Source organism: Amphiura filiformis, chromosome 10 (genome assembly GCF_039555335.1).
Source record: "Amphiura filiformis chromosome 10, Afil_fr2py, whole genome shotgun sequence".
Classification (NCBI taxonomy): Eukaryota; Metazoa; Echinodermata; class Ophiuroidea; order Amphilepidida; family Amphiuridae; genus Amphiura; species Amphiura filiformis.
Window position 1 is genome coordinate 28,544,083 of NC_092637.1, and position 26,324 is coordinate 28,570,406.

General features: G+C 38.1%; 1 protein-coding gene across 1 annotated transcript in view; it reads right to left on the reverse strand.

Moving 5' to 3' along the window:
- Nucleotides 1–2,886: 2,886 nt before the first annotated feature.
- The window catches only part of LOC140162702 (uncharacterized), a 59,719-nt gene continuing 36,281 nt past the window's right edge, over nt 2,887–26,324 (reverse strand). The window contains 16 exon segments of the mRNA XM_072185974.1: nt 2,887–3,324; nt 4,155–4,329; nt 4,713–4,779; nt 7,140–7,324; nt 7,326–7,400; nt 8,575–8,702; nt 9,286–9,459; nt 10,154–10,320; nt 11,366–11,750; nt 12,635–12,775; nt 14,026–14,150; nt 14,529–14,639; nt 14,882–15,124; nt 21,467–21,700; nt 22,677–22,916; nt 24,773–25,204. Of these exon segments, the coding sequence (XP_072042075.1) occupies nt 2,947–3,324; nt 4,155–4,329; nt 4,713–4,779; nt 7,140–7,324; nt 7,326–7,400; nt 8,575–8,702; nt 9,286–9,459; nt 10,154–10,320; nt 11,366–11,750; nt 12,635–12,775; nt 14,026–14,150; nt 14,529–14,639; nt 14,882–15,124; nt 21,467–21,700; nt 22,677–22,916; nt 24,773–25,204 (3,260 nt within the window). The 3' untranslated portion in view covers nt 2,887–2,946.

Consider the following 26,324-nt stretch of genomic DNA (forward strand, 5'->3'; position numbering starts at 1 on the left):
GCTAATGATGAGCATGATACCGAACTGGGAGTGGGGGTGGGGGTCTTCAGAATGCGAGAGAGTCTCAAGGGACCCTTGACCACTGCACATATCTGTACCATGTCAGTGCTCACCCCACCCCCTGTGCCGACCATAAAAATATTGGAAAGAATAAAACAAAATACTGATACGTTTAATTTGTACATTAAAGACTTTATTCCACATTATTTATACTCGAATTACAACATACATTTTTATACAAATTAAAGCTATAAACATAAAGAAATACGGTATTCGTTCATGGAAGGTCATCTGTGTGGATAACTAATGATTGAAGTTGAAAACTTTTGATTCAACACTGGTGCTCGGTGCTCGATCTTGCATGCTTGGATCGGGGATTTGGATTAATAGTTTTTTATACTGCAGCCTCCAACCTGTTGGATAGCATTCACAAATGATACACAACGGTTGCCAGAAAACGTTTAAATAAAAACCTTTTTTTAACATTTTAAAAAGTTGCAGCAAAACATACCACCTTGATAATAGTAGGGAAGCAAGTGAAAATCCGTAGAATTTTTATGATTAGAAGATGCCACCTATCTAGAGATGTTCTACACATGTCTAGGAACAGGAAAATGTTCGCCAATTTTGGAGATGCTGCAGAGGGCGGCCATCTTGGATTTCAAAATGGCCGCCATTTTTTACTTTATTTTGCCATAGCCTGAGTCCCTCGGTCTCTCACTCGCAAAATGGCGGACAAACATGGCGGCGGCTCGTTCGAGTACAGCACAGTGTAACGGCCGTGTGTATATTCGAGACTGGAGGATTTAGTCTATATTTTGCCAGGCCTATCTCGGCTTGTGAGCAACATACAAGGTTAAAAATGATGGCAATACCCATGTTTGTGATACCAATGATTCCATAAAAGCCATTAACTTAGTTGTAAGTAGTTTCGTTTGGCGGCCATCTGGAATTTCAAAATGGCTGACATGTTTATAGTTTCACCTATAACTTGGCTTGTGAGTAACATACAAGGTTAAAATATAATGTTATTTAAATGGTGACAAAATATTTTTTTAACGTTTGAAAAAGTATTTTACAACAGCATATTGACATTATTTGAAACATATTATAGCGTTTTTTCATTCAAAAGTTTTTAATGGTTTTTTGACATTTATATAACCCGACAAAATTATAAAACGTTTTGACCACAAAATAAAAAAGTTTGCCAGGAAACTATAACTGATGTTAGTATAATCTTGACAGCATATTTTTGGGTTTTTGTCTGATTTCCAAATGAGTCAAATCATCTCTGGTCAAATGTGCATATACATTTTTGTTCGCACAAGCAAGCTGATAAATAATACTCACGCCAATGTGCACACCGGATTCGAGAGTGCGTATATACCGTAAAGATTCGCCTAATGGCGCTATGGACTCCCTTGACAATCACATAAATGAAATTTTAGGCACAAACTAAAAGTGCCCTTCCGTAAAAATCTCACCAGCAAATAAGGCCACGGACCCTTAATTCTTGTTCAGATTTTTAGTGCAAGTACATGAAATTTTCCGCAAGATAAAGGAACCCGTGTGCGCCATTAGGCGAATTTTTACGGTATATGACGACGTAAATAAATTTTGTGTTTCATTTCAAATGATTTTGGGACACTGATGGTCTAATTTTCATCGCTGGCGATAATATCACATTATAAATTGAGTGTTTCTTTATAGCGACATGTTAATCGTATAAGAAACATCACTTCATTAAATATAATTAAGATAACAATAATAAATGAGCATAAATTAAAGACATTATTTATTGATCTTAAATATTGTATTGCATTTTGTACATGAAAGTAAAATAACAACAATGTACACCTCTTACCTTAGTTGGCTATTCCAGTTGAAATCCATACACCCCCTGCGCAAGACTTGACCTTAATCTTCTACACAGGGAGTGTGAATTTCAATTGGGGTTACCCGGATGGGTGGCTCCATTTGAAATCTACACCCCTGTGTGGACGATTAACGTTATGTCTTTCATGAGGGGTGTTTGGATTTCAAATGGAATTGTCCACTTTACACAAAAATTACATTTTCAGTTGCATATCTATCTTCATATTTTTACACTATTAAACACAAAATATAAAGTTCTATCGACAATATTTTTACACGAAGTAGATTATTGTTAGTTCACTGTTAACTTAATGACATGACATCGACAAGAAAACATGCACAACACTGTCAACATGCTTTACTTCTGGACCGCGCACAAAACGTTTCTTTACCTGTAAAACAGAAGCGATTTCTTAAAGACACTAACACTAAAAAGACTTTATTTCCCCAACTTAAAGCAATTTGAATGTAAAAAAGAAAACATTTCAAAAATGTCAAATTTACAGACTTTTCCTTTGAAACACGTAGATAATGCTCACTGCAATGAGTTAAAAATATACCTGTTTCCTTCGAAACACGTATATTATGAACTCATTGCAGTGAGCATTTTAAAATAAACCCGTGAGTTATAATGTCTTAGTAAAATCGGAACAAAATATGCCCGCCTTCTACTTCTAATGATTCCGCCGCCACTGACTACTGGGCGTATCCCTAGCGTCAGTATTCATCTCCGGGAGAACGCTCTATCTAATTAATGGCAATTCAGTTGATAATGTGCAACACGAAATCGAATACATGGAATAGAATTCCATAAGAATCTTTTAAAAAAAAGTATTAATGGCGCCAAAAAAAAAATATATTCAAATATTTTTCAGCCGGCAACCACTTTCCAAACAAATTGTCCGCGCAATTCAGGTTTCGTTACATTTGTGATTTTGTGCCCAAACCAGAATCTGGTCTCGAAAAGCTGCATGGGTACGCCAGTACGCCACGCCACGCCACGCCACGCCACGCCACTGATTTTTGATTTTAATGGCTTCACTAAAATGTTAATTATAATCCGATCCTTAATCATGATCGAAGTGGAGTGCGTACTTCTGACAAAGACATGTCTGTGGACGAAGCCATATCCAGAGTTGTGTCTTGATCTTTGCTTGTCGGTGACGATGGTGGTACGATACCATTGGAAGCCGTTGTCGTCGTTGTCACTTTCCATGGTACAGCCTTCCATTTTGGGATAGACCACTGAGGACATCTGACCCATTTGAAATATGGCATCAATGTCTTCCTGACGTCTTCTTGACGAAGACAGAAGAGGAGGAAGACAACGACTCCTTGGAAGGCGTTGAAGAGGCAGAATAGGAGTTGGAAGGCGAAGGTTGCGTCATCGATGGCGAAGAACCCGAATACCCAGGTCAGACCCAGAAGGACCGAGATGGCTAAAGCATTCTGCGAAGAGAAGACAAATAAAAGAAGTCATGTAGGGCCTACAAAGTTTGGAAGAACGTGAGTGACAGCTGTTGTAATGTTTAAGGTTTCTTGTGATGTAAAACTGTTGGAATGTTAAGGTTTTCAGTTACAAAAATAACTTTCGATTTTTTATCATCATTTCCCGAATAACTTGATACTTGCTTTTATTTAGTTGAGAGGTACGTGGTACCGTGCAGACTTGATATAGAGAGTAGGGCAAGATTTGTTGTCGATTAGAGTCGTTCCGGACAAAATATTGTTGGCGCTCAGTTTTTGGGAACTAATTTGTACGGCAGTGAAATGTTCTACAAAACATTTCGAAAACGCTCAAACTTTTATTGCTACAATCTTGGAAATAAGTCTTGGAACGCTTGCGTGTAAATAACAGAAAAAACTGTCACCCCTTTCTCCCATGAAATGCCAACGTCTTCAGCGGTTTCCCAATGTGTCCAACATTGATTGATGGGGAGGGGGGAAGGGGAAATCATTGTTGTAGATGTCATGTTTGTTCCCAAGCACAATATACGTCATTTCCATGATCATTAGAAATTCTGCACGGACTTTACGGCAGAGTAGCCTTATGCCAAGCGTTCCAAGTACTTATTTCCAAGATTGTAGCTTAGCATGACCTTTAGGCATGATAGATGATCCGTAAAATATGACCGTCTGACGGAGGGGTATAGATTTTTTGGAACCTTGAAGGGTGGTGATTTTTTAACTTTATGGGGAGCAAATGAATTTGGAAGACGATTCTGGATGGATATACGTCCAATTATTAGGCCAACACAGTCCCAAGAACCTTTCTTTACCTGTAACCGCATAGACAGATGATGGAACCGATTCTTCTCCTTCAGTGTACCACCGAGGTTAGCTCTTAGAAGGCGACGCATCACGAGGCCAAAGGTCAGGAAATTATGAATGAGAATTAAGACGACTGGCAGAAGGAGACCAAAATACAACGATGGTCCAGGTGATAGGAAACAACTGTAATACAAATGAAATATCAAAATGTATATGGTAAACATGTTGTTCAGTGGCGTAGCGTCATATGGGTAATCAAATATGAAAATTGCCGAAACGGCTTGTGCCCCCCCCTCAGGTCCAGGGTCGGACCCCCCCTAGAATAACTCACGCTACACCACTGACGTTGTTCTTATATTCATTGTAAAACTTTCCTGCACCGGTTGGACACAAGGGTATCAAGTGTACCGTTAGTATCTCCCGGGTATCCGTTTACCCGTCTCAGGTTATACAGGAATTTGACATCATTATTGAATGAGCTTCTATATTATGTGATGTTGTTTTTCTAGGGATGTGTAAGATTTCAACACATCCCTAATATTTCATAACTTTGATTTCAAACTTACTAGTCTTTGTTCCTGTAGTGATGAAATGCTGCACTGAGCGTAGTAACAGTGACTAGTACTGGCACTCCTGCAATGAAGAAATAGTAAGCATAGTAATTAAAACATGTTAATTTTTGAACAGATTCATCAGGATCGGTATAGTAAACTGGTTAGCAAAGTTCTTTGTATCTGATCCAGAATTTTCACTTACTTGTGTACGTTTCAACAACACCTGTTGTCTTTATCAACACTTGATGGGTAGTGACTGCTACTGACAACCGACGCTAGAAGTAGTTCCAGCGTTGATCTTGGAGTTGCCAGTTGGTTTTCCTCCAAGGGATTTTTTGGATCCCTGTTTCAGAAACTCATCAAATATGTGAGATAGTTGGTACTGTCCTTCGTCTCTGTTCATGGTGGTGCCCCTCCTCTTTCTTATTTCTATAGCCTCCTTTATCCAGCGAGTGTATCTATTTTGCTCCGTGCCGATGACCTCAGCTTCCCCAGTCAATGATGTGATTCTTGTCGACGACATGATCAGTAATGGCTGACTTGTGCGTAGTTGATAGCGATTCCTTTCTACTTGCTCTGGTGGTTACCGTTTTGCTCATTTTCTCCGCCTCACTTCTGTGCTCTTGCAGTCGCGTACCAAACTTTCTACCTGTTTCGCCTATGTAGGACAAATCACAGTTCTTGCAGGGGATCTTATAAACCGCGTCCGTGGTGTTGTTGGGATCGCGTTTGTCTTTAGGATGTACCAGCTGTTTTCTGAGTGTGTCGTGCGGTTTCATCGCAGTAGAAATGTTGTAACTCTTCATGACTCGAGAAATTCTTTTTGTAACACCCTTAACATAGGGAAGCACAACCATGCCTTTGCTTCTGGTTTTGTCATCAGTCTTTTTGTTTACTTTCTTGGGCTTAACGCACTGTAGCTGGTCTTTGACCTTTTTAAAGGTCCAATCAGGGTACCCGCATGTTCTAAGGGCTTCGTTGACTTTCTCCTCTTCTTCCACTTTCTCCTCCTCTTCAGTCACAACGCTGTCTTTCCTGTTATACAATGTGCGTATCACACCAAGTTTTTGATGTAACGGGTGATGAGACTCATAGTTCAGATATTGGTCTGTATGTGTTGGCTTACGATAGACCAGTAGCTTTACGGTGCCGTCTTCTTTTTTCACTATCAGCGTGTCCAGGAACGGTAGGCTACCTTGGGATTCCTGTTCAAATGTAAACTTTATTGACCCTGATTTGTCAACTTGGTTGATGTGGTCGGTGAGTTGTTGGACGCAATCTTTGTTAATAACTTCCAACACATCATCCACATAACGCAGCCATAGCTTCGGTCTACAATCTAAAGGTGCCGTAGCGATCGCCTGCTGTTCAAGAGCTTCCATAAATATGTTAGCTGCAATCGGAGATACGGGGCTGCCCATCGCAGTACCAAAGAGCTGGCAGTAAATTTTACCTCTAAAGGTAAAATATGTGGTAGTTAGTATGAACTCAAGAAGTTCTACCACATCCTTACTTGTTAACTTAAAGCCCGTTTCTTTGTTGTAAACTCGCAACACGTTTTCTTTCTCCAGTCTACTTTGAACAATGTCTAACACTTGGTCGATGGGTGTGTTGGTGAATAAACTCACGACATCATGGGAATTGAGAATATCTTCCTCATCAATAACCACTTTAGCAAGATCATCCGACAATTGCTTGGAATTCTTAACATGGTGTTGAGTATTACCGACCAAGGCACCTAAAATATCAGCGAGCCATCTCGAAGTACTATAACCGATGGCTGCCGTATAGTCTACAATTGGACGCAAGGGGGTGTTAACTATCTCACATATTTGATGAGTTTCTGAAACAGGGATCCAAAAAATCCCTTGGAGGAAAACCAACTGGCAACTCCAAGATCAACGCTGGAACTACTTCTAGCGTCGGTTGTCAGTAGCAGTCACTACCCATCAAGTGTTGATAAAGACAACAGGTGTTGTTGAAACGTACACAAGTAAGTGAAAATTCTGGATCAGATACAAAGAACTTTGCTAACCATGTTAATTTTTGTTTTAAACATATTCCTGATTTAGCGGACATATTTTCTTTTAAAGAGGAAGCCCCGCCAGAGCAGTTCTTCTGGGTGAACCAAAAACTGCCTGGTTATCAAATTAATCAGTGACAATGTTATCTCTGAATTTGACAGGTGCTATAAATTGATGTGTTAATATTATTTCATTAATTAGCACCTGTTAAATTCAGAGATAACCTTATCACTGATTAATGTGATAACCAGGCAGGTTTGGTTCACCCTTTAGGAGTCGACTGTCGACAAGTCCCACATTTTCGTTAAAAACTTTTAGAATTGTAAATTTTCATGTCCATATGTGGAATCAGCATGAAAAATGCATTAAAATAAGTACAAACAAGCCTAGTATTGGTTCCATCTGAGATACGCACCCCATGCTACTCCGCATGCCCAAGCCATAAAGTTAGGCGTCTCTGCATCAAACACTTTAACCAACGTAAGATACATATTTCTAGCCTCAACTCCCATCCAAGCCACGGTTGTCAGCGTAAAGTAGTGAAGTAATGCTGCCACAATGGTGCAGCCGACGGCCGATTTAGATGCGTCAATTCCGCCAAAATATGAAGTAGAGAAAGACGAGAGAAACGCAGAAATGTATTAGGATGTGCCGCGGTCTTGTGTTCCTCAGTCGTCTGCAAAAAACAAAACAAAAACATAACATGAGAACTACCTGCCGATTGGCCAAAAAGAAGTTTTCATTTTCAATTGGACCAATCAGCAACATTGTTAGAATAATTTCACCACCACAAAAAAATTGGGGTGAATTATTTGCACTGTTCCATTCTGATTGGTGATTAAAGTGAAGATATCATGTAATTGACCAATCAGAGGCAATGTTAGATCGGCAGGTAGTGCTCATGGGGTTAAAATTGAATTATTTAAACTGTCATGCAATCATGCTTGTCTTGTAGAGCAATGTTTATATTTGAATTTATTGATTGGAAGTCTAGAAATCATGATTAATTCATTCAAAAACATTAACAACGATGAAAAAAGAATGCCAAACATTCCTTCCTGAACGATGAGGTTTTTTTTCTTGACAAGGCATCACTGCTACAAGTCACTTGAAGCAGTGATGAGTTGCCAAGAAAAAAAATACCAAAGAATAAAGAATGAGGAAATGTACCCAGTTGGGGGATTCTGGGGCTACCAATTAGACCTACGCCGAGCGAGGTCGAAGCGAGCCGAAACAGTTTGAGCAGTTGGAGGAATCGGTACCCGCACCCCACATGCCCCAGTTTAAAAAACCTGCAAATTTCATATCACTTATTTTAATTGGTCACTCAGATGAATATATCGCGTACGGTAATTAACCAATTATAATCGCTGTAAGAAAAATTGACCTTTTCGGTAAATTCCATAAATTCTTGCGTTAGACCCCAGATGCGTCATTTGACGTCACGCCGACTTGCAATGCGTAGTAGCGATTTTCGCTAAACGACATGCGCATCGGCGTGACGTCAAATGACGACATCTGGGGTCTTAACACAAGGAATTATGGGATATACCGAAAAGGTCAACTGTAAACCAACGTTCTGCTGCAGAGGATGATTTAAGGAAGCCCCATCATGCACTGTAAAAGTGTTGTCACTAGAGTTTCAACTGCCACTTTACTTTTCAAATCCCATTGAACTATGTGCAAAAGATGTTGTTTTAGAATTGCCCGTGTGTCATTATTACTTGGTCGATTTCAGATCTAAAGTGATGTATGCAATCTCTTACTGCTAACCGCAAGACTTGCTGGGAAGTGCTTAAATCATCCTCTGGTTCTGCTGTAAGACACACAAAATAAAATCCTTGACGTACCTGAACAATAAGAAGATTATTAATGTGATAGCCAGTGCAATAAGGGACAATGCACAGCCAAGTTTACTGATCACATCCAATGCAAATGCATGTTTGGGATTATCAATACCGCCTTGACCTGACCAATCCTGTAAAGAAAAGTCGAAGGTTAAATATCAAATATATATTTTTGGAATTCCTCGCAAAAATAACTTGCTTCTTTAATAACGTATTTTCATTGAACATCATCTTCATCATCATTATCTTCTTCATCATCATCATTGTCAATAATATTATCATCATCATCATCATCAACATTATCATCATCATCATCATTGTTAATATCATCATCATAATCAAGATCATCATCATCATCATGATCTTATCATGTTCATTGTTGTTGCCATCATCGTCATCTAAATTATTATTGTATCATCTTCATCATCGTTGTCACTCATCATCATCACCACCATCATCATCATCATCTGCCAATAATCGTCATCGTCATAGCGATCATCATTAATCATCACCGTCATTGTCATCATCATCATCATCATCATCATCATCATTTACAACATCATTATCAAAGTCTTCATCATCACATCACAATTTGCCAGCACAACAACTTGCGTTTGTCAGTTAAAAGCAGTTAGATTTTCCTGATTTTGGATGCCCATTTTAATTAACATTGCAATAATAATTATTTAAACAGCTTACAGCGAATTTACATACCACAATAACAGCAAAATTAGTGAGATGATCACAATGACAGACGATACGCCCATCGGAAGTGACGTCATCAGACCATACGGCTTTGCATCCATCACGTGACCAGTCAAGCGATCTTTTGTCGTAGAAGTAACATCCCGTGTTGTTTTTATTAAAGTTAAAATCTGTTCCGTGCAACTGCAAAAGATATTAAGCATCGTTAATTATGGCTGGCTGGAATACAACTTTGCTAGTTTTGTGATTATAAATTTGTCTAAAACAATTATGGAATCTGTCAGTACAATTCATAAAAACTTCTAAAAAATATGGACGTGATTATTTTCCACGGCGCGAAGAAGTGTACTTTTCTCACACGGCCAATCGTTTCACAATCTCTTTCTGTACCCACTGTACAAAATCTATTCCGACACCTTAAAATTCATTTTTTCTTTAAATTACTCAAAATTAAGAATTCGTTTTGAGCCACTTGTCAAACATTCAAATATCAACAAATTAGGTGCGTATTGTGCCTGTCAAGTGTCAAATACCCCTTTTTGTAGGCAAACTTTATGGTTTCTCTGAAAAGAGCTGTTTGTATATTGCAGCAGTCTATTTCGCCTAATAGTAATCTTCATGAGAAGCAGCACAGCCTGGATGTTCGGGAGGACACCACCTGTGCGATATAAAAGGTTATTCAATTTTAAAAACTAAACCCACTCTACAATGTTGAGAACGAGATTATGAAACGATTGGCCGATATAATGTACATTTCACCGTGGAAAAATATGATGTCCATATTTGTAAACTGTCTGGGCTGTTGTACATGCGCTAGGTGAGTAGGTCTATTTTAATTTACTGAAAATGTAGCAATTATTAGTCTGACACAACATACCTTTGTTGGGGTAAACTCGATCACCACCGGATCATTAAGATTAACAACATGGACATCTTCGATGGCCGCTGATATGATGGATCCTGCTAGCTTACTGCTGCCATTCTGGATTCTCTCAGATGGGAACAAAACATCGTCTTGGAATACGATGAAACTAATCTTTAAATCTGAGGTCAAATAATAATAATAATGTACCGTAAAAATTCGTATATAAGCATAGCTAGGTGCCTATAAATGGATTGCGGGGATAAAAATAATAGATCTGTGTTATTCATTTCTTTGTGTGTAAAGGAATAAAATGAAAAAGTTTAACAAACTACCGTAAAACATCATTCTTGTCCCAGCAACCTGTTTGGTTTTATTTATGGGAAAGTAAACTAAAAAACGGAATTGAAACGTAAGATGTATAATGATAATATAAAGGAAGGAATGAAGAATTAATCTATATAAAGCTTCTATGCAAATGAATTTGCTTCGTGGACTTCCAACAACACAATTCTAGCTGAAATCCATACACCCACTATGTATTCTTAATCTTTCACACAGGGAGTGTAGATTTCAAATGGAGTCAGGTTCAGGTAATACCATTAAAAATTCACACTTACACTCATAGAAATTGTTCGTTGGCATTAAATATTTGAATACTGCTAATTGTGCAGAAAATGAACCAATTACGTGAATTAAGTAACAAAGTACCAAATTGGAATAACTCAAAACAATAAGTACCAGTAACTTAATATGAACGAGTTACATCAACTTACATGTTGAGTTACAATAACTCAACTAATTGGTTCTTTGAACCTTGTTTATTTTTCTAAGTTCCCTGAACTTGAATTCAGAAGTTGGCATTACTTAAAAAGTTGACGCAACTAACATCCTTTTTAAAGGAATTTTTATTAAGTGATGCCAACAAAGTTGATTAGTTGAAGGAACTTTTTCAGCTTTTTCAGCATTTTTTAAGTTCGGATAACTGGGTGGCTCACGCTCCAGTAATTTTAGATGATTGAGCTCAGTAATACATCAAAGAATGTCTTCCAATTCATGAAAACAAATAGATAATCAGCTTATCGGATTAAAAGCTTAGAGGGAAGGTCTTGCTGCTCAGCGAGTGTTTGTAATTATCAGAAGGTTTTCTCCAAATTCATTCTCTAATGTAATAGTAAGACCAACTAGGACGTTATCTTGTTTTTTACGTTTGGATAAAACGTTTACCTTTATGATTATCGGTGAGCAAACTCTTCGGTAGCTGAATGGATGTTTCAACTTCAGTCCGCGGAACGTCATTGGCATTTTTAAATACTTTCACGTTCCCATCATCAAGAACCCTTTTACCAGTACTTAATTCGGAATTTGTGCCGAGTACAGCGAAACTCAAATCCCCATTTGCAGTGTCCCGTTTCAGCTGCACACCCTCAACTGCAATATTTGAACGAACCGCCCTTAATTCTTGGCCAGCATGAAGAGACGCGGAGATCTGATTTTCTAGAGAGTTGAGAATACTGGAGGTAGATTCGTCCGATGAGTGGGATTTGTCTGTTGTATTGGAAGATGAAGCTTCTATAAAGTTGTCTACAACTTGAATAACTGATGATGTAACCTGTAGGATTATAATAAGAAAAGTAAAGCGTCAAGTTTTCGCGGAATGTTATGATCCCAAGTTGTAATTCCTGAAAGAACGGCAATGTCGGAAACTTTATTTTGAGGTATTAATGCCCGAATCAAACATAATGCACCGCTTTGTTATAACCATCTCATCGACATTCCTGACAACCAGCTGATACCTTCAAGCACCGCCACCAGAGGCAACTGTACGAAGTTCCATGTTACATTCAACCGCATGGCTTTACTGCAGGGCTCTTGCTTCTTCTCTGACACTATCCGTCTGTGGAATTCATTGCTCCAGGAAGTTGTTGAGTCACCAACCCTATAGATGTCTTCAAGTCCATAATGTGCGGCGTTCTCCTTCACTTTAACCAGTCCACTGATACCTTGCAGTTTTAGTCTGCACTATAATTACTTGAATGCACCACAAATGTGTGAGTACAATCCAAAGTGAGTATAATGCAAAGTATTGGAATATTGGAAATACGTTTTCAATCTGTTCCAAGGCTTCAATTAACATTTAATGCTCTGTATACCAATTAGCAGCATTGGGCATCTAATGTCATAAAGTTCATATACGCTTAGTATATGTTTGACTCAGTGGAATGAATATAAAGTAAGGTGCATTTTTCAACGACTATATAACTAGGCCTATTCTGTTTGATTCCGAAATTTAAATACCCAAACATGAAAGTTTAAACGGTACATTTCTTTAAAGGAATCAAGGGATACCCTGTAGTTAATGGCTAATCTACTTTTCTGACGGCGGCTCTGTTCAAAACCACCATTTTTTAGTTAAAGATGACTGATCAACCGACCCTACTTGACTACATAGTCCGTCCGCCCAGAAGATATTTTTGTCGCTTTACAGACACGTACCTCCGCCGATGGTGACGCTACGTCGACGATATTTTCAAGTGTTTTGGCAACAGCAGTACCATCGCTGCTTACGTTCTTGTAAGCTGTGACTTCCACCAATGCATCTGCTACTTCCTCCACGTTATCTTCTACTACTGGTGTCTGCAAAAAATGATAAAGTTGGGATTGCACCTAGAATAAACTATGTTCCTAAGGAAGTCTTAATCTAATTATAAAGAACGAAATTCTATTCATACTTTAAGAAAAAAGCAGATCCACAGTGACTTGTACTTGGAAAAAAAGATTATGTTGATGTTTTTTCTGTATTGGGTTTATATTCGCATTCCGGATAGGAGCAAACAATCCCAGCAAACACAAAACGTTTTCGACATCATTCGCAAAATTGTATTATAAAAGGTTGTCAGAAAACGTTTATATAATCCGACATTTAAACGTTTTAAAGGGTACATTAATGGTATAAAACGTTTTCATCACATTAAATAACATTTGTTGGTAATTTACTGCACAGCAAACAGAAATGTTTTACAGAAAACATTTAAATGTCGGGTTATATAAATGGTATAAAAACGTTTTAATAACATTCCAAAAACATTTTTGAAAACTTGGTACAAATCATTCTAAACAGAATGTTATTTTGGGGTTGAAAAAATATTTTGCAAAAATGTTTGCCCAAAATATTTACAATAAACGTTTTTAAAATGTTTTCACGACCTTTATATAACCCGACATTTAAATGTTATTAAAACGTTTTGCAAAAAAACATTTTAAGAACATTTTGTGTTTGCTGGGTGCAAATATTTTACATGTTATTTAAGTGTTGACAAAATATTTGACCAAAAATGTTTGCAAAAATAGTTTACAATGACATTTCGAAAACATTTTAAAAATATTGTTGTAGTGTGTTTTCATACAAAACGTTTAACGATTTCATGACCTTTATATAACCCGACATTTTAATGTTATTAAAACGTTTTTACCTAAACCAAAACCCAAAATATAACTTATTTGAAACGTTTTAAAAACGTTTTTGTGTTTGCTGGGATTATACTATTTAATTGATATTAATTGCCTCTATATTCCACCTGCATGACATAGTACAGGAATTCATATCCCAGTATTTGTTTATAAACACCTGTGACGACGATATAAGCATTCTATCCTTTTGGCATTTGACACAAACCATCAATATGGCTGAGGTGCTGCTGCTCTTGGTATGCGAAGTAACTTGTAAGTAGTATCCACTTTCAACTCTGAGCTGTCATATTGTCCCTTGTTATTACTTGAGAGGTACCCCAAGGTTCTATTCATGGACCACTCCTGCTCATTGAGTTTATCAACGACATTTCAAACATCATTCAAGCAAGTTTTCCCCTGTAACTTGGGTCACCCACCTTCTCAAGATCCTGCAGCTGCACGTTCGTCGTTGTCATTCCACAACTTTGAGGTTCCGGATCTTCCCATCTTGCTCCTAGAACGTCATCATGTGAACAGTATCGTATAGACAGCCCGTAACCACCTGAAAACGATTAGTTCCAAAAGTAATTGTGATGATTTAACAATGTACTTAAAAAACGAAATCTCAAACTCGAGCCTACTCAAAATTGAATCTGAAAATAAAGGGCTGTCTAATTAAGGAAATTGAAGAAATTATTTTATAAACAATCGATACCATTACCGTATATACCTTGTCAAGTGTTATAAGTCGGTTGAGAGAAATGTAGGAGTTGGGCCGATCAAGCCGATGAACGGGTGACTGAACATGGCTTTTCATCGGGCAGACACACATTTTGTTAGTTCATATCGCAACAGTATTTTATTTCTCAGCATCTCAGTTAATCGGCGAGATTAAGCACCCAGGCCTTGAAAAAAAGTGATAATAATAGATATGCCTTACGTCTTTCCGTGTTAATGTGACATCGCTGGTTCGATTCCGCTGTATCGCCTGCTGTGGTTGCTGGCCACGATAAAACCGGTTCGTCTCCAGTTGTTCCAGCAGTACACTGAGCTAAAGAAAAACATACACATACTTTCATTATGTCAAATAAAGACATTCTGACCATAAACAAGACAACCAGCTACAACCATAGCATCTTCCACATAATTCAGTCGTTACTTTAAGTTGCAGGGCATCAAATCAACTCAATGTAGCCCAATTCAGCGACTTAATTGAAAATTGGCAACACTGGCTTTAATAATATTTTGGCATAATGGTTAAAATTGAAATTGAAACTTTCCACCTTAACCTACCATAGACAGTCACGTAGAACGCGCATGTGGCTGTATTACTTTCCTGGTCCCAGACGGTGTACACCACACGGCTTGCTCCAATTGAAAATCGACCTCCAGGCACGTGACTTATATTCATCCCTATCACGTGACCTGAATTATCCGATGCTATTGGTGCATCCCACGTGACGTGTACCTCCATATTCCCGGAAGGTGTGAATATTTCCAGGTTATCCGGACATGATATGATTGGAGGCTCCTTATCTAGGTTGATCAGAAAAGAATAAAAATAATGTAAATTGTTAGCATATTTTTATGTATCTCTGCAGATTAGGCCTACGTGATTCTTTTGGAGTAGACCAGAATATGGGATAAAACCCTTCCCGGTACGCAACGCGATTTCCTCATGGAGCTAGGCCACTCCAATAACGCCTCTATGTTTAGTACGTTCATACACAGGTCCCCATTCCATGTCCCCACAATGACGCAGCGAGGGGTCTGATGATCACAATTTTCTCCACAAATCTTGAAAATTAGTATATTTTGGGGTCTCTTTTTGGGGGGGGGGGGGGCAATCTGAATCTTATGCGTACACGCGCGCTCATTCCTACCCAATTCTACGAGAAATTGACATATTTTTCACAGCATGGCGCGATGCATCATGGGATATTCTATAGATGTGCCATTTCGCAGGGTTTGATCTCCTCTGGTTATTTAGACTTCATTTACATGGTGGATTACATTCGCGCGTACACCCACGTAGGCTTTTCAGTAATTGAAATGCGGATTGGTTCTTTTAGACCTCAATTAACCGAATCCTTGTCCCAAACTTAATCTTAACCCTTACAAGAGCAACCCTAAAAAGAACGAGAAACAGATAACATACATTTCAAACAAGAGTGCACACCTCACACCGTCATCATCCCTATATCTTCGTGTTAAAAATTGCCGTGGTAGTACGATAAATCCTCACGTTTTTCAACAACTACGCATGGTGATTTTGAGCTATTTTGTTCGAGATAGGCCGTGCGACTCAGGCTATGCATACAATTTGAGATTTTGAGAGCCGGCCACACTGTTTCTATTCTATGTTTTACGATTTTCGCATGATCAGTATATGGCTGGCCGTAACCGCCACAACGTGGAGCTGCTACGCGTAGCTTACTTTTCGCTTCGCGGAGCTAAATTGACCAATCATGTTAGATCTTTTCATTACGCGGAGCCAGTTGATGCATCATCGTTCCAGAGAGAGAAAACTCTTGCCAAAATTAATGTTTACTATGTGGATTTTAAATGAATCGAATGTAAATAAACCACAAACAGTTGTACAGGATCAATACCATTGTTTGATTAGTGTATAGTCAATGTTACCTTGCATGCATGTGCCATGTGTGTGGCGTGTTTGTTTGTTTGTCTACTGTGTCAGGCCAGGATCACTGACACCACGGTACTGATACTGTCATACTATCACGGTGATCATATTGTTGAATGTTGTTGACTTTAAAATAATCATGATGCAGTCATGTCTACAGTAGAATTCACCACGACCTTTGAAGGACTTAAACCCCATTAAAAGCTATTAAACCAAGATAACACTCAATGAAAACAGCTCAACTATGTTACATCAGATCTTCTCTGGTTAAATACACACTGCACTTGTGTCTGTTTTACCTGTGCAATGAACAATGAGCTGGTATTATAGTTTCAGTTGGGTGAATGATTATAAAGCGAACGCAAGGTAACAATACTGTCTGGGCTTTTGTTTACGAAATGAGACAATAGTCTGCTTATTGTTAACCAGCGTTCTTGAAAATGAGAAGCATAATGGTTTGCAGACTTAACACGGTTTAGAAATAATTTGTTCATATTTTTTGGTGTTATCTGTCGTTTACATATCCTTCCTAAAACACAAAAGTACCAATATTTCCAAACACCTAAATTAGCTAAAATTTAGGAAATGTTACAAAACTATATTTTCTAGAATTTCAGAGAATACTTTAAATATTGACTGGTTATTTTTTACACAGTGACGTCATATAGGCAATGGCATAATACTTCTAACATACACTAGGTCACGCGTCAATGGTGAGCGCACTGAGTATTGTGTATAGGAAAACGGGCAGTACCGTAACTACAGTATGTATGGCCTACTACTAGTATATAAAGTAAATCCGAACTGGTTTGCTGAAGATCGAATTCCGCAGGCCACGCCGCGCAAGATGTACAAATCAGCTCCCGGCGATACACTGCAGATCGCAGAATTGTGTGCATGGTTTACCACCACTCTGCCTAGCTATATAGTTGTGTACAATACTGTATGAGTTTCTTGTGAGTGCATGTCCATGTTAATAATAAGTCGGTTCGTACTTTTCATAAATTACTTTTTGAATCATAACTATCGTGACCGAGGATATCTTGCAACTACGTGAAGCTCGTCTGGCAAATTCTTAATGACTAAATTCGCTTCACGTAATGAGTAAGTCGTACTTGATTGGTCAGTTTTACCTCCGAGTAATGAAAAACTCTAACATGATTGGTCAATTTGGCTCCACGGAACAAAAAGTCAGCTACGCGTAGCAGCTCCACGTTGTGGCGGTTGCGGCCTACCATATCAGTATCCCATATGATATTTCTATTGTAAGAAAATTTTATTTGTTGTCACGTAAATCACAGGTTTCGTTTAAATGTACTAACTGGAAATTAAATGTACTAATTAGTGAGGACCGGTATTTTGCTGTGGATATGTTTAACTGCAATTTGCGGGTAAAAATTTGAAATCCTGAGTAAAAATTTTGATAATATTCAACTCTATGAGAAAATTATTTTATAAAGGAATGCTGGTAAAACCAGGTGCAATACAATGTACATTATTGACACACTATCACGCTCTTTATCTTCGTCAATAATAGAATAATCGATTTCAATCGAATTGAATGCATGAGTTTGTAGTTGACTACTGAGCGACCTAAGCGATCGATTGCTAGCCAATCAGATAGAACTCCTTTTCTTGCGTTCAGTGAAATACCACTCGCCTGTCGCTCACTACCACTCGCCCGTCGCTCACCAACGGAGTATTAAATTTATATTTATCGTATAGGACGTCGACGGTGTGCACCTGATAATCTCCTATTTAGAAATTTAAAAAAAATCGCAGCGTTACGCACATGCACAACGCCGAGACGTTGATCCACAAGCCTCAGCACCGTGACTTTACAGGTTGTCGCTGACCACTATAAGGTCCCATGTCATTCCATAAACCATTAAACAACAACACATACTTGCAGCTGTATGCGCACACAATGGACCTTCGCAGCCAGGATCAGCTCCCCGAGTTTTGTACGGGTTACAACGAGGCAATTAGCAGTAAGTTCCTTGTAAAGGCGACTTTTAAGCTAACTCAATAATATTTTCACATGGGATCGTACTAAACCACCGCACCATATTCGAACGCCTTATCAATACCGGATAAAATCAGTGCGTATAGAAATCCATTAGAAAGGACACAAACAAGCTGGCCCTGATTCATGCTTTGTTAATCTGGATATTTCATTGTCTATCAAAAGTGATCAGTATCTGATTTTTTTACCAAGATTTGGCTAAGCTTTCAAAATGTGTTCCATTTCGAGAACACCGAGCAAATTTTGTGGTTTGCAGCTGACGTGAGCTATGTGGCTTACAGGGTGATCTTGTCAGCAGTGTTCCGCGAAATCTCACTGGATTTCGTGGATTTTCTACAGCCTGAAAGATGTCTTCATGTGACCTTCAACTTTTAGAAAATGTAAGCATTTGAACATACTGCAGTTACTGTTCATTTTCCTATACACAATATACAGTGCTCTCGCCATTGAGGTGTGACCTCTACAAACAGTGTATGTTAGAGGTATAGGGCATTTCCTAGTTAACGTCACTGTGTGAAAAAATAACCGGCCAATATTGTTTGTACTCTTTGAAATGCTAGGAAATATAGTTTTGTAACATGCCCTAAATTTTTAGCTAATTTAGATATTTGGAAATATTCGCACTTTGACGTTTTAGTAAGTAGGGCACGGCATGGCCTGCAAAATTTCCTGTGTAAATCGAATGCGACTTTTAGTAACTATCACTCACTTGTGGACCGCTCTCTTCCGAAGGGCATTAAAGCTAAACCACTTGACGAATATTTTTTGTACTCGCTGTCAATCAAGAATAATGTATACATTATTACATGTAGGCTAAAAACTGAGTATGTGGGGCATCTGCAAATGTTCGTACCTCCCTGATATATAAATGACAGATAATGTTCAGCAAAAACAGCTCCCATAACTTTGGTCAGTGCAGCGAGTCAGGGGAATTCAAGTGGGTGATTATTGATTGGCAAGTGCCATATTTGGGCATAAATGCCGTCCACCATTCAATGTGGATGATAGACTATACTTTATCGATTGATTTTGCTGGAGTAGTTTCCTGTTAACCAGGTTTAAGTACTGCAAAGGTCGCATCATGTTTGCTGTGCAGTATAACTGCACTATGACTGATATTAGGATCTGTACAGTCAGAACTATTAATAGGCAAGCATATTAGTGATATTACAGTTGTGCATCTATAACGAAAACGCAATATACAGGAACTACTGCACAAAATTCCGAAATGATTATTTCTTGCCCCCTTGGTTCAATATTATCTGCATTAGACATCTACATCATGAGAGACCTTTTCCCCATGTCATGGACAACACAACATGTGTTCCCTAACAACTGCGTTATACGACCACAAAACAATCCCGCCTGCCAAATGGTCTGCAGCTTTGAGAGAAAATGTCTGGATGTTGCATGCACGTCAAGTCCAATCCTAGAGGAGAATTTCCCAATTGGACAAACGAAATGAGCTCGTTTTATTAAGCTCCATGGCTCTATTTTATCTCCTGACTAAAGAAATGTGAGAGGCATAGGTTTTGGAACCAGTGTGGCGTGGCCTGGTTTTCAAGACCACAAATTCATTAGAGAATGAATTTGGAGAAAACCTTCTGATAATTACAAACACTCGCCGAGCAGCAAGACCTTCACTCTAAGCTTTTAATCCGATAAGCTGATTATCTATTAGTTTTCATGAATTGGAAGACATTCTTTGATGTATTACTGTTTTGAGCTCAATCATCTGAAATTACTGGAGCGTGGGCCACCCAGGCTTGTGGCTCAGCATAGTATTTTATTAACAGAAGGTTTTCTCCAAATTCGTTTCCTAATGTGTAAATGCACCAAGTGCTATATTGATTCGGACTGCGGGAAATGGTACTTTTAATGCTCAAGTGAGCAAAATTGACGTATATATGGTTTTTATAATATAGACAAGCAATCAGATAATATTATTTATATATTTATTATATGACCAAATTTACCGACGGTCGCGATATACCGACGTGTACAGCCTACCCCCTATCTCTCAGTTTTTGGCTAAAGACAAACAAATCATCTCTGACAAGGTTTAAGTTGAAGTTGAGAACTTTTAAGTTCTCAACTTCAACTTCAACATAGCAACTCACAACTGAAAATGAGACATTAATGTCAAGCGACCCAAACTGTTACCAGTATCATGTTTTTAAATGGTATTAGGGTGAGAATGTTTAATATTTTTGACGAGGACTCTAGGTTGCGTGAGATGGTGACACAAATAGTAACATACACAAGGTGGGAGCCAGGGAGCCTTTGAAAGTCTATTACAGGGCTATTTATGACATTATTCTGGAGTATGGCCGAGTTCCACAATTGGATTTCCGTCGATCGTGAGCTCTTACAACTAAATTTAAAGTGAACAACATAAACTATTATAAGATCTGTAGATCAGGTTAACATAAGGACGGTTTTCACTGTTTTAGGTTATCAAGTAAAGGTTACTAAAGGGTCATTTGAACCCCTTTATTTTTTATTGTATTGGAGCCATAATTTTGATAAATTTGAAATTTTTGATCCCTTGTTTATATTAATTTCGCCCTGTTGTATCATCCAACTTTAGTCCCCGTTGAGTCAACCGGGACTAAAATTGTCTATTTTGTTCAACTTTGTGATTATATTAGCTTATATTGTAAACGTTTCCGTCGTTGAATATGTCATCGGACAAGTTTAGAACTGTCAAGCTTTCGTCAGAGTAGCTAAGCCTTCTTCAGGACAAAGTACCTAAGTATGAGACAAACAATAGGCCGTCCCTTGCCTACCAATGGCTCTGAAAACAACTGTTCACTGAAGATGCCCCCTGTAAACAGTGAACAAGCATATCTCGCCTACCTGCTAATGTAAAAGTTTTTGGTGGCTCTGAAAAGAGCCGTTCACTGAAAAGACTGGATTACTATATGACTATCAATAAGGTTAGGGTTAGAGCAGCAGGGTTAGGATTATGGATTGGGGGTTGGAATTAGGGTTTACCAACGGAGTTTTTATTCATTTATTGTGTCCGATTTGTGCGCTGACATATTCGAAAATGTTGTCAATCAATATCAAAGGAACCCCTTTGTTCGAAACAATATCGGCAAATCAAATCGGCATCAAAGGAATGTGCGTTACGTAATCTATTTCCTCTCCATATTCACATAACCTACAAATGGAGTACCGAACAAATAGAGGGCGCCGTTCTTACCTATCACATACACACGGAAGCTGCAATCAGTAACTACGGCGTGCATCTGGTCACGTGCTGCATACGTCACTGTAGTATGTCCCACTGGAAATTGGTCTCCTGGTTTATGATTGGATGTAATGGTTACAGTCGTGTCGGCGTCCTTTACCACTGGATCATGCCACGTGACTGGCATGGATGATTTACCACGGCCGGCTATAACTTGTACGTTTGGTGGGCACATGATCTTAATAGCTGTTGAATAATTCATGACGATTATTTATGATATGAGATTGTGTTACTAAAAAAGATACAGTTGCCTAATGGCTAATGCGGTTTGTTTTTAAGAAAAGATGAAAACTGATGGCGCTATTTATCTTAAATCGTGTTTTCATCTTTACAAAGGGTAGACACTGGTATAATGCCATTAAAACATCAGAAAGGAGTAACAAATAGCAACAAAATTTTCAATAAACTTTTTTATCATGAAATGTAAGGAATAACTTATATTATTTGGCTAAATTAATATATATGTAAATAGCGCCCCCAATATACAGTTTATAGAATAAACATACCACAAAAAAACAGAAAAAGATGAATAAGTTAAAAAAGAAACGAAAATCTGTGTTAAAAAGAGCTGGAAATATATGTACAAGTTAGTGTGATAGTTGTTGCTATTGACTAGGTCTAGAATTGAAAATTGTATGTTTTGTTAAAAAATTTAATAAATGATCACATCAAACAACATTATCAAGAAGTCATGATTTTTCAATATTCGAGATTGTTTCGACACTTACAACGGCTCTTTTCTGAGCCACCAAGCCTTCAGGCTTCTGTTCTGAATACTCAGAAACGGATACGGTATAATTGTAGGAAGTGGATGATACCTTTCAAAACCACGACGGGGTACGGTATTAGTCATCTATTTTACATATTTCCTCTTCAACGCATCTTTACACCGGGAAATATTATCTCATGGTTATTTAATAAATCAATATTTCTTATCGGTAATAAAAATGCAAGAAAATTCCCTTTTATGATTATTAGGAATCTGCACTTTTTCAATTTTTCAACATCTCATCTCTAAATCAATTTTCAAAAAATTACGTGCCAAAGTTATACCAAAATGCCTAAAAAATGCACGCAAAATCTGCCGCACATCCTCGTACACCCAACTTTTCACTAAGAAACCACCCATCCTAGCCACGTGACTAGCCATATTTTGCATTACCTTTGACCGTGACATAAAATGAACAGTATCCAATGTTCCCAGACGAGTCTGCTGCTTCATACGTCACAGCCGTGACCCCGACTGGAAATTCACTTCCGGATTTGTAGTTTGACCTGATCTCTATGACGTCATCTGAGTTATCCACGGCAATTGGCTCGTCCCATGATAACGTGGGTACTCCGCCATTGTATGTGTACAGAGTTGCATTATTTGGACAGGTAAGCACGGGCTCCTCTGTATCTGATGCGAAATGAAATGAATAAAACACATTATTATTATGAAAAAATACAGCAGTGAGCAGTTTTGATTGATCTCAGATGGCTCTGAAAAGGGGTGTGCATAATGTACATATAGATGTTAGAGACATACTGCAGTTACTGTCCGTTTTCCTATACACAATACACAGTGCTCTCACCATTGACGCGTGACCTCTACAAATAGCGTACGTTAGAAGTATATTGCATTTGCCTAGTTAACATCACTGTGTGAAAAATAACCGGCCAATATTTAAACTATTCTCCAAACTTCTAGCAAATATATTTCTCTAACATGACCTAAAATTACAGCTAGGTTAGATGTTCAGAAGGGGTCGCACTTTCGTAGAATATGAGTGAGGGCAAAGCATAGTTAGCTCATAGCTAGCCAACTCCCCGTGTTAATTGAATGGAGATTTGACCGAAAATATTGAGCTATATTGGTAACGGACCGCTCCGTTCTGAAGGATGCCACAAAAAACGGTACAAGCTACATTTAAACTATTCTATGAAATTCTAGAAAATATAGTTTTGTAACATGTCCTAAATTTTTAGCTAATTTAGGTGTTTGGAGAGGTCGCACTTTTGTGTTTTAGGAAGGATATGTAAACGACAGATAACACCAAAAATATGAAGAAATTATTTCCAAACCGTGTTAAGTCAACAATCATTATGTTGCTCATTTTCAAGAATGCTGGTTAACAAAAAGCAGGCCATTGTCTCATTTCGTGAACAAAGGTCCACATACCATTGTTTCCTTCCGTTTCCTTTATAATCGGTTACCCAACTGAAGCTATAATACCAGCTTTATTGCGATATCGCACATGTAAAACAGACACATGTGCACAACCAGAGAAGATCCGATTTAATCAGTTGAGCTGTTTCAATGAGTGTTATCTTGGTTTAAAAGCTTTTAATGGGGTTTAAGTCCTGCAAAGGTCGAGATGAATTCTACTGTAGACATGACTGCATCATGAAATAGGATCAGTGAAATGTAGATGCATAATAAGGGCGAGTGAAGTTACATAACGTGTCCCATCCCTAGACAATAAGCGACATATTGCAAGAGGGTTATAGTTCATGGGACAAAGGTTAGGTCACTACTAAGAGGCACTGCTTCTAGTAGCACTGACATTATTGTTTATCCCGTAATTTTGATAGGCAGTGGCTAGGGTTCTAATACCGCTCACTTTTGAAGCAGTACACAATCGTTGTTGTCTGCATACGTCCCGGGCATACGTAAATTTTAGGCTGAAAATCTCCCAAGTACGTATTTTATATGTTGAAGGATAATCTATTCACCAAGATGGCGCACAAGAAATGTCACACATTCCAGGCTAATTCGTACCCTTGCGGGCAAAAATACAGCTTATTTAGCCAATGTCAACATGAGCCCATTTCGGAAACTATTTGCCAAACATATTGAACTAACACCAAAGCTATTTGGTACTTCACAATATGACAGTCACGGTAATCGAAAGAAAGTTGCAAATGTTCAAAAACAAATTTCAGCACAAAATTCTAACAAATTGAAGTAAACATTAGTCTCTTACACAAGATACGAGATATACAGCATGCGTGAATGTGCATTAACCCTAACGCCCGAAGTGCTTTTTGGCGACTGGAAGGGAAAGAAAGGAAGAATAATGAGAGAAAACAAACAAAGAAGTTGTTTGCTCTGGGTTGGATTCGAACCCGAGACCCCTCGTATGCCAAGCACTAGGCCGCCGACACTTAGCCACGGGGGCATTGAAAGCGTGCCCATATATCACTTCAGGGCGGTTAGGGTTAAGTATGTGTGACAAATGGTCATAATCATATCAATTTATTCTTCACGTTTACCTTGTGGTTTGCATTTTTGCTCCTTCTCATCTCCAAGCTTATCATATCCTTTACACGTTATTTTCCTCAAACCAAACGCTATCGGATGAGCATAGGCAATCCTTATACCGAATCCATACTGAAACGCCGTGAACTTCGTCGCTAGACTGACACTTGTGATCTTGTGAAACCCTTTGGTCCAAAGTGGTCTCCGCAATACACAATAATCAGTCAAGACGTCTAATCTCATCATTGAGCCATCTGATACTTCCAATGACATTCCATTCAGACGAAGATCGTCCAGATGATCACATAGGGTGATCACGGTGAGGTATTCGTTTTCTATATCGTGTGCTGAGACATTGAAAGTGCTGAAGGCAACCTGTGAGACATATTGTTCGATGGGTGTCACGATTAACATGGCTGGATCTCCAATGCCATCCGTAAAATTACCTGTATAGAGTATTGTGTTAATAATAATAAATATCAAATATTTGTTTATATTTTATTCAAATAAAAGTAAATTAAAATATGCTTGTTTTATGATGATTGTAAGAAGTGCACTTGTCTTGGAAAACTCTGGAACGCTATTACTGATATGAGTCTATTCGCCGTAGAGGTGAGGATGTAACAGGATTAACTACCATAGCAATAGCTTTAAACAATTTTTGAATATATCGCACCGCACTAGTACGTTCACGCGGTCGGTACCTCAGACCTGGATCGTAATTCTCTAGTATAAAATATTCATATCATGCAGAGTTGTTTGATGTGATCATTTATTAATTTTTCTAACAATACATTATAATGTTCAATTCTAGACATGGACACTACTAATAGCTATTACACTAGCATTTACATATATTTTTTAGCTATTTTTAACATAGATTTTGATTTCTATATAAAATTATTCATCTTTTTGTGGTATTTTTTTATTCTTTAAACTGTACATTTGTGTGAAAATTGATGGCGCTATTTGCACATATGTTAAATTTAAATTAGCCAAATAATTTGAGTTATTCCTTACATTTTTTTAATAATTTGCTTGTCATTTGTTATTCTTTTTAGGGTTTTCTAATTATATCATTATAGACGTGTATATCCCTTGTGAAGAGCTCTAAGGATGCAATCACGATCTGTACGATAAATAGCGTCATCATTGTTCATCTTTACTTAAAAATTACTACAGTTTACATGCTATCAAACACCGTGCATGCTGATCACTCGCACCTGTAAGATTAGTATCTTTGAAAAGACCGATATTGTATTCAATCTAGGGCGATATATTCAAAAATTGTTTTAACCTATTGCTACGGTAGTTAATACTGTTACATCATGACTTTTACGGCGTATAGAGCTAAGTGATATCCTGAATCAACAGTCAAACAATTTAGTGGTATCCGCTCCCTATGTCAAAATAAGGTTCGCTATGACGATAATAAAATTAGGTTCACAATGTCAAATATGAGATAAGGTTAGATAGGGTTAAGGCTAGGTTTAAGGCTAGGGTTTGGGCAAGGGTTAGGGCTAGGGTTAGGGCTAGGTTTAGGGCTAAGGATTGGGTTATAGTTAG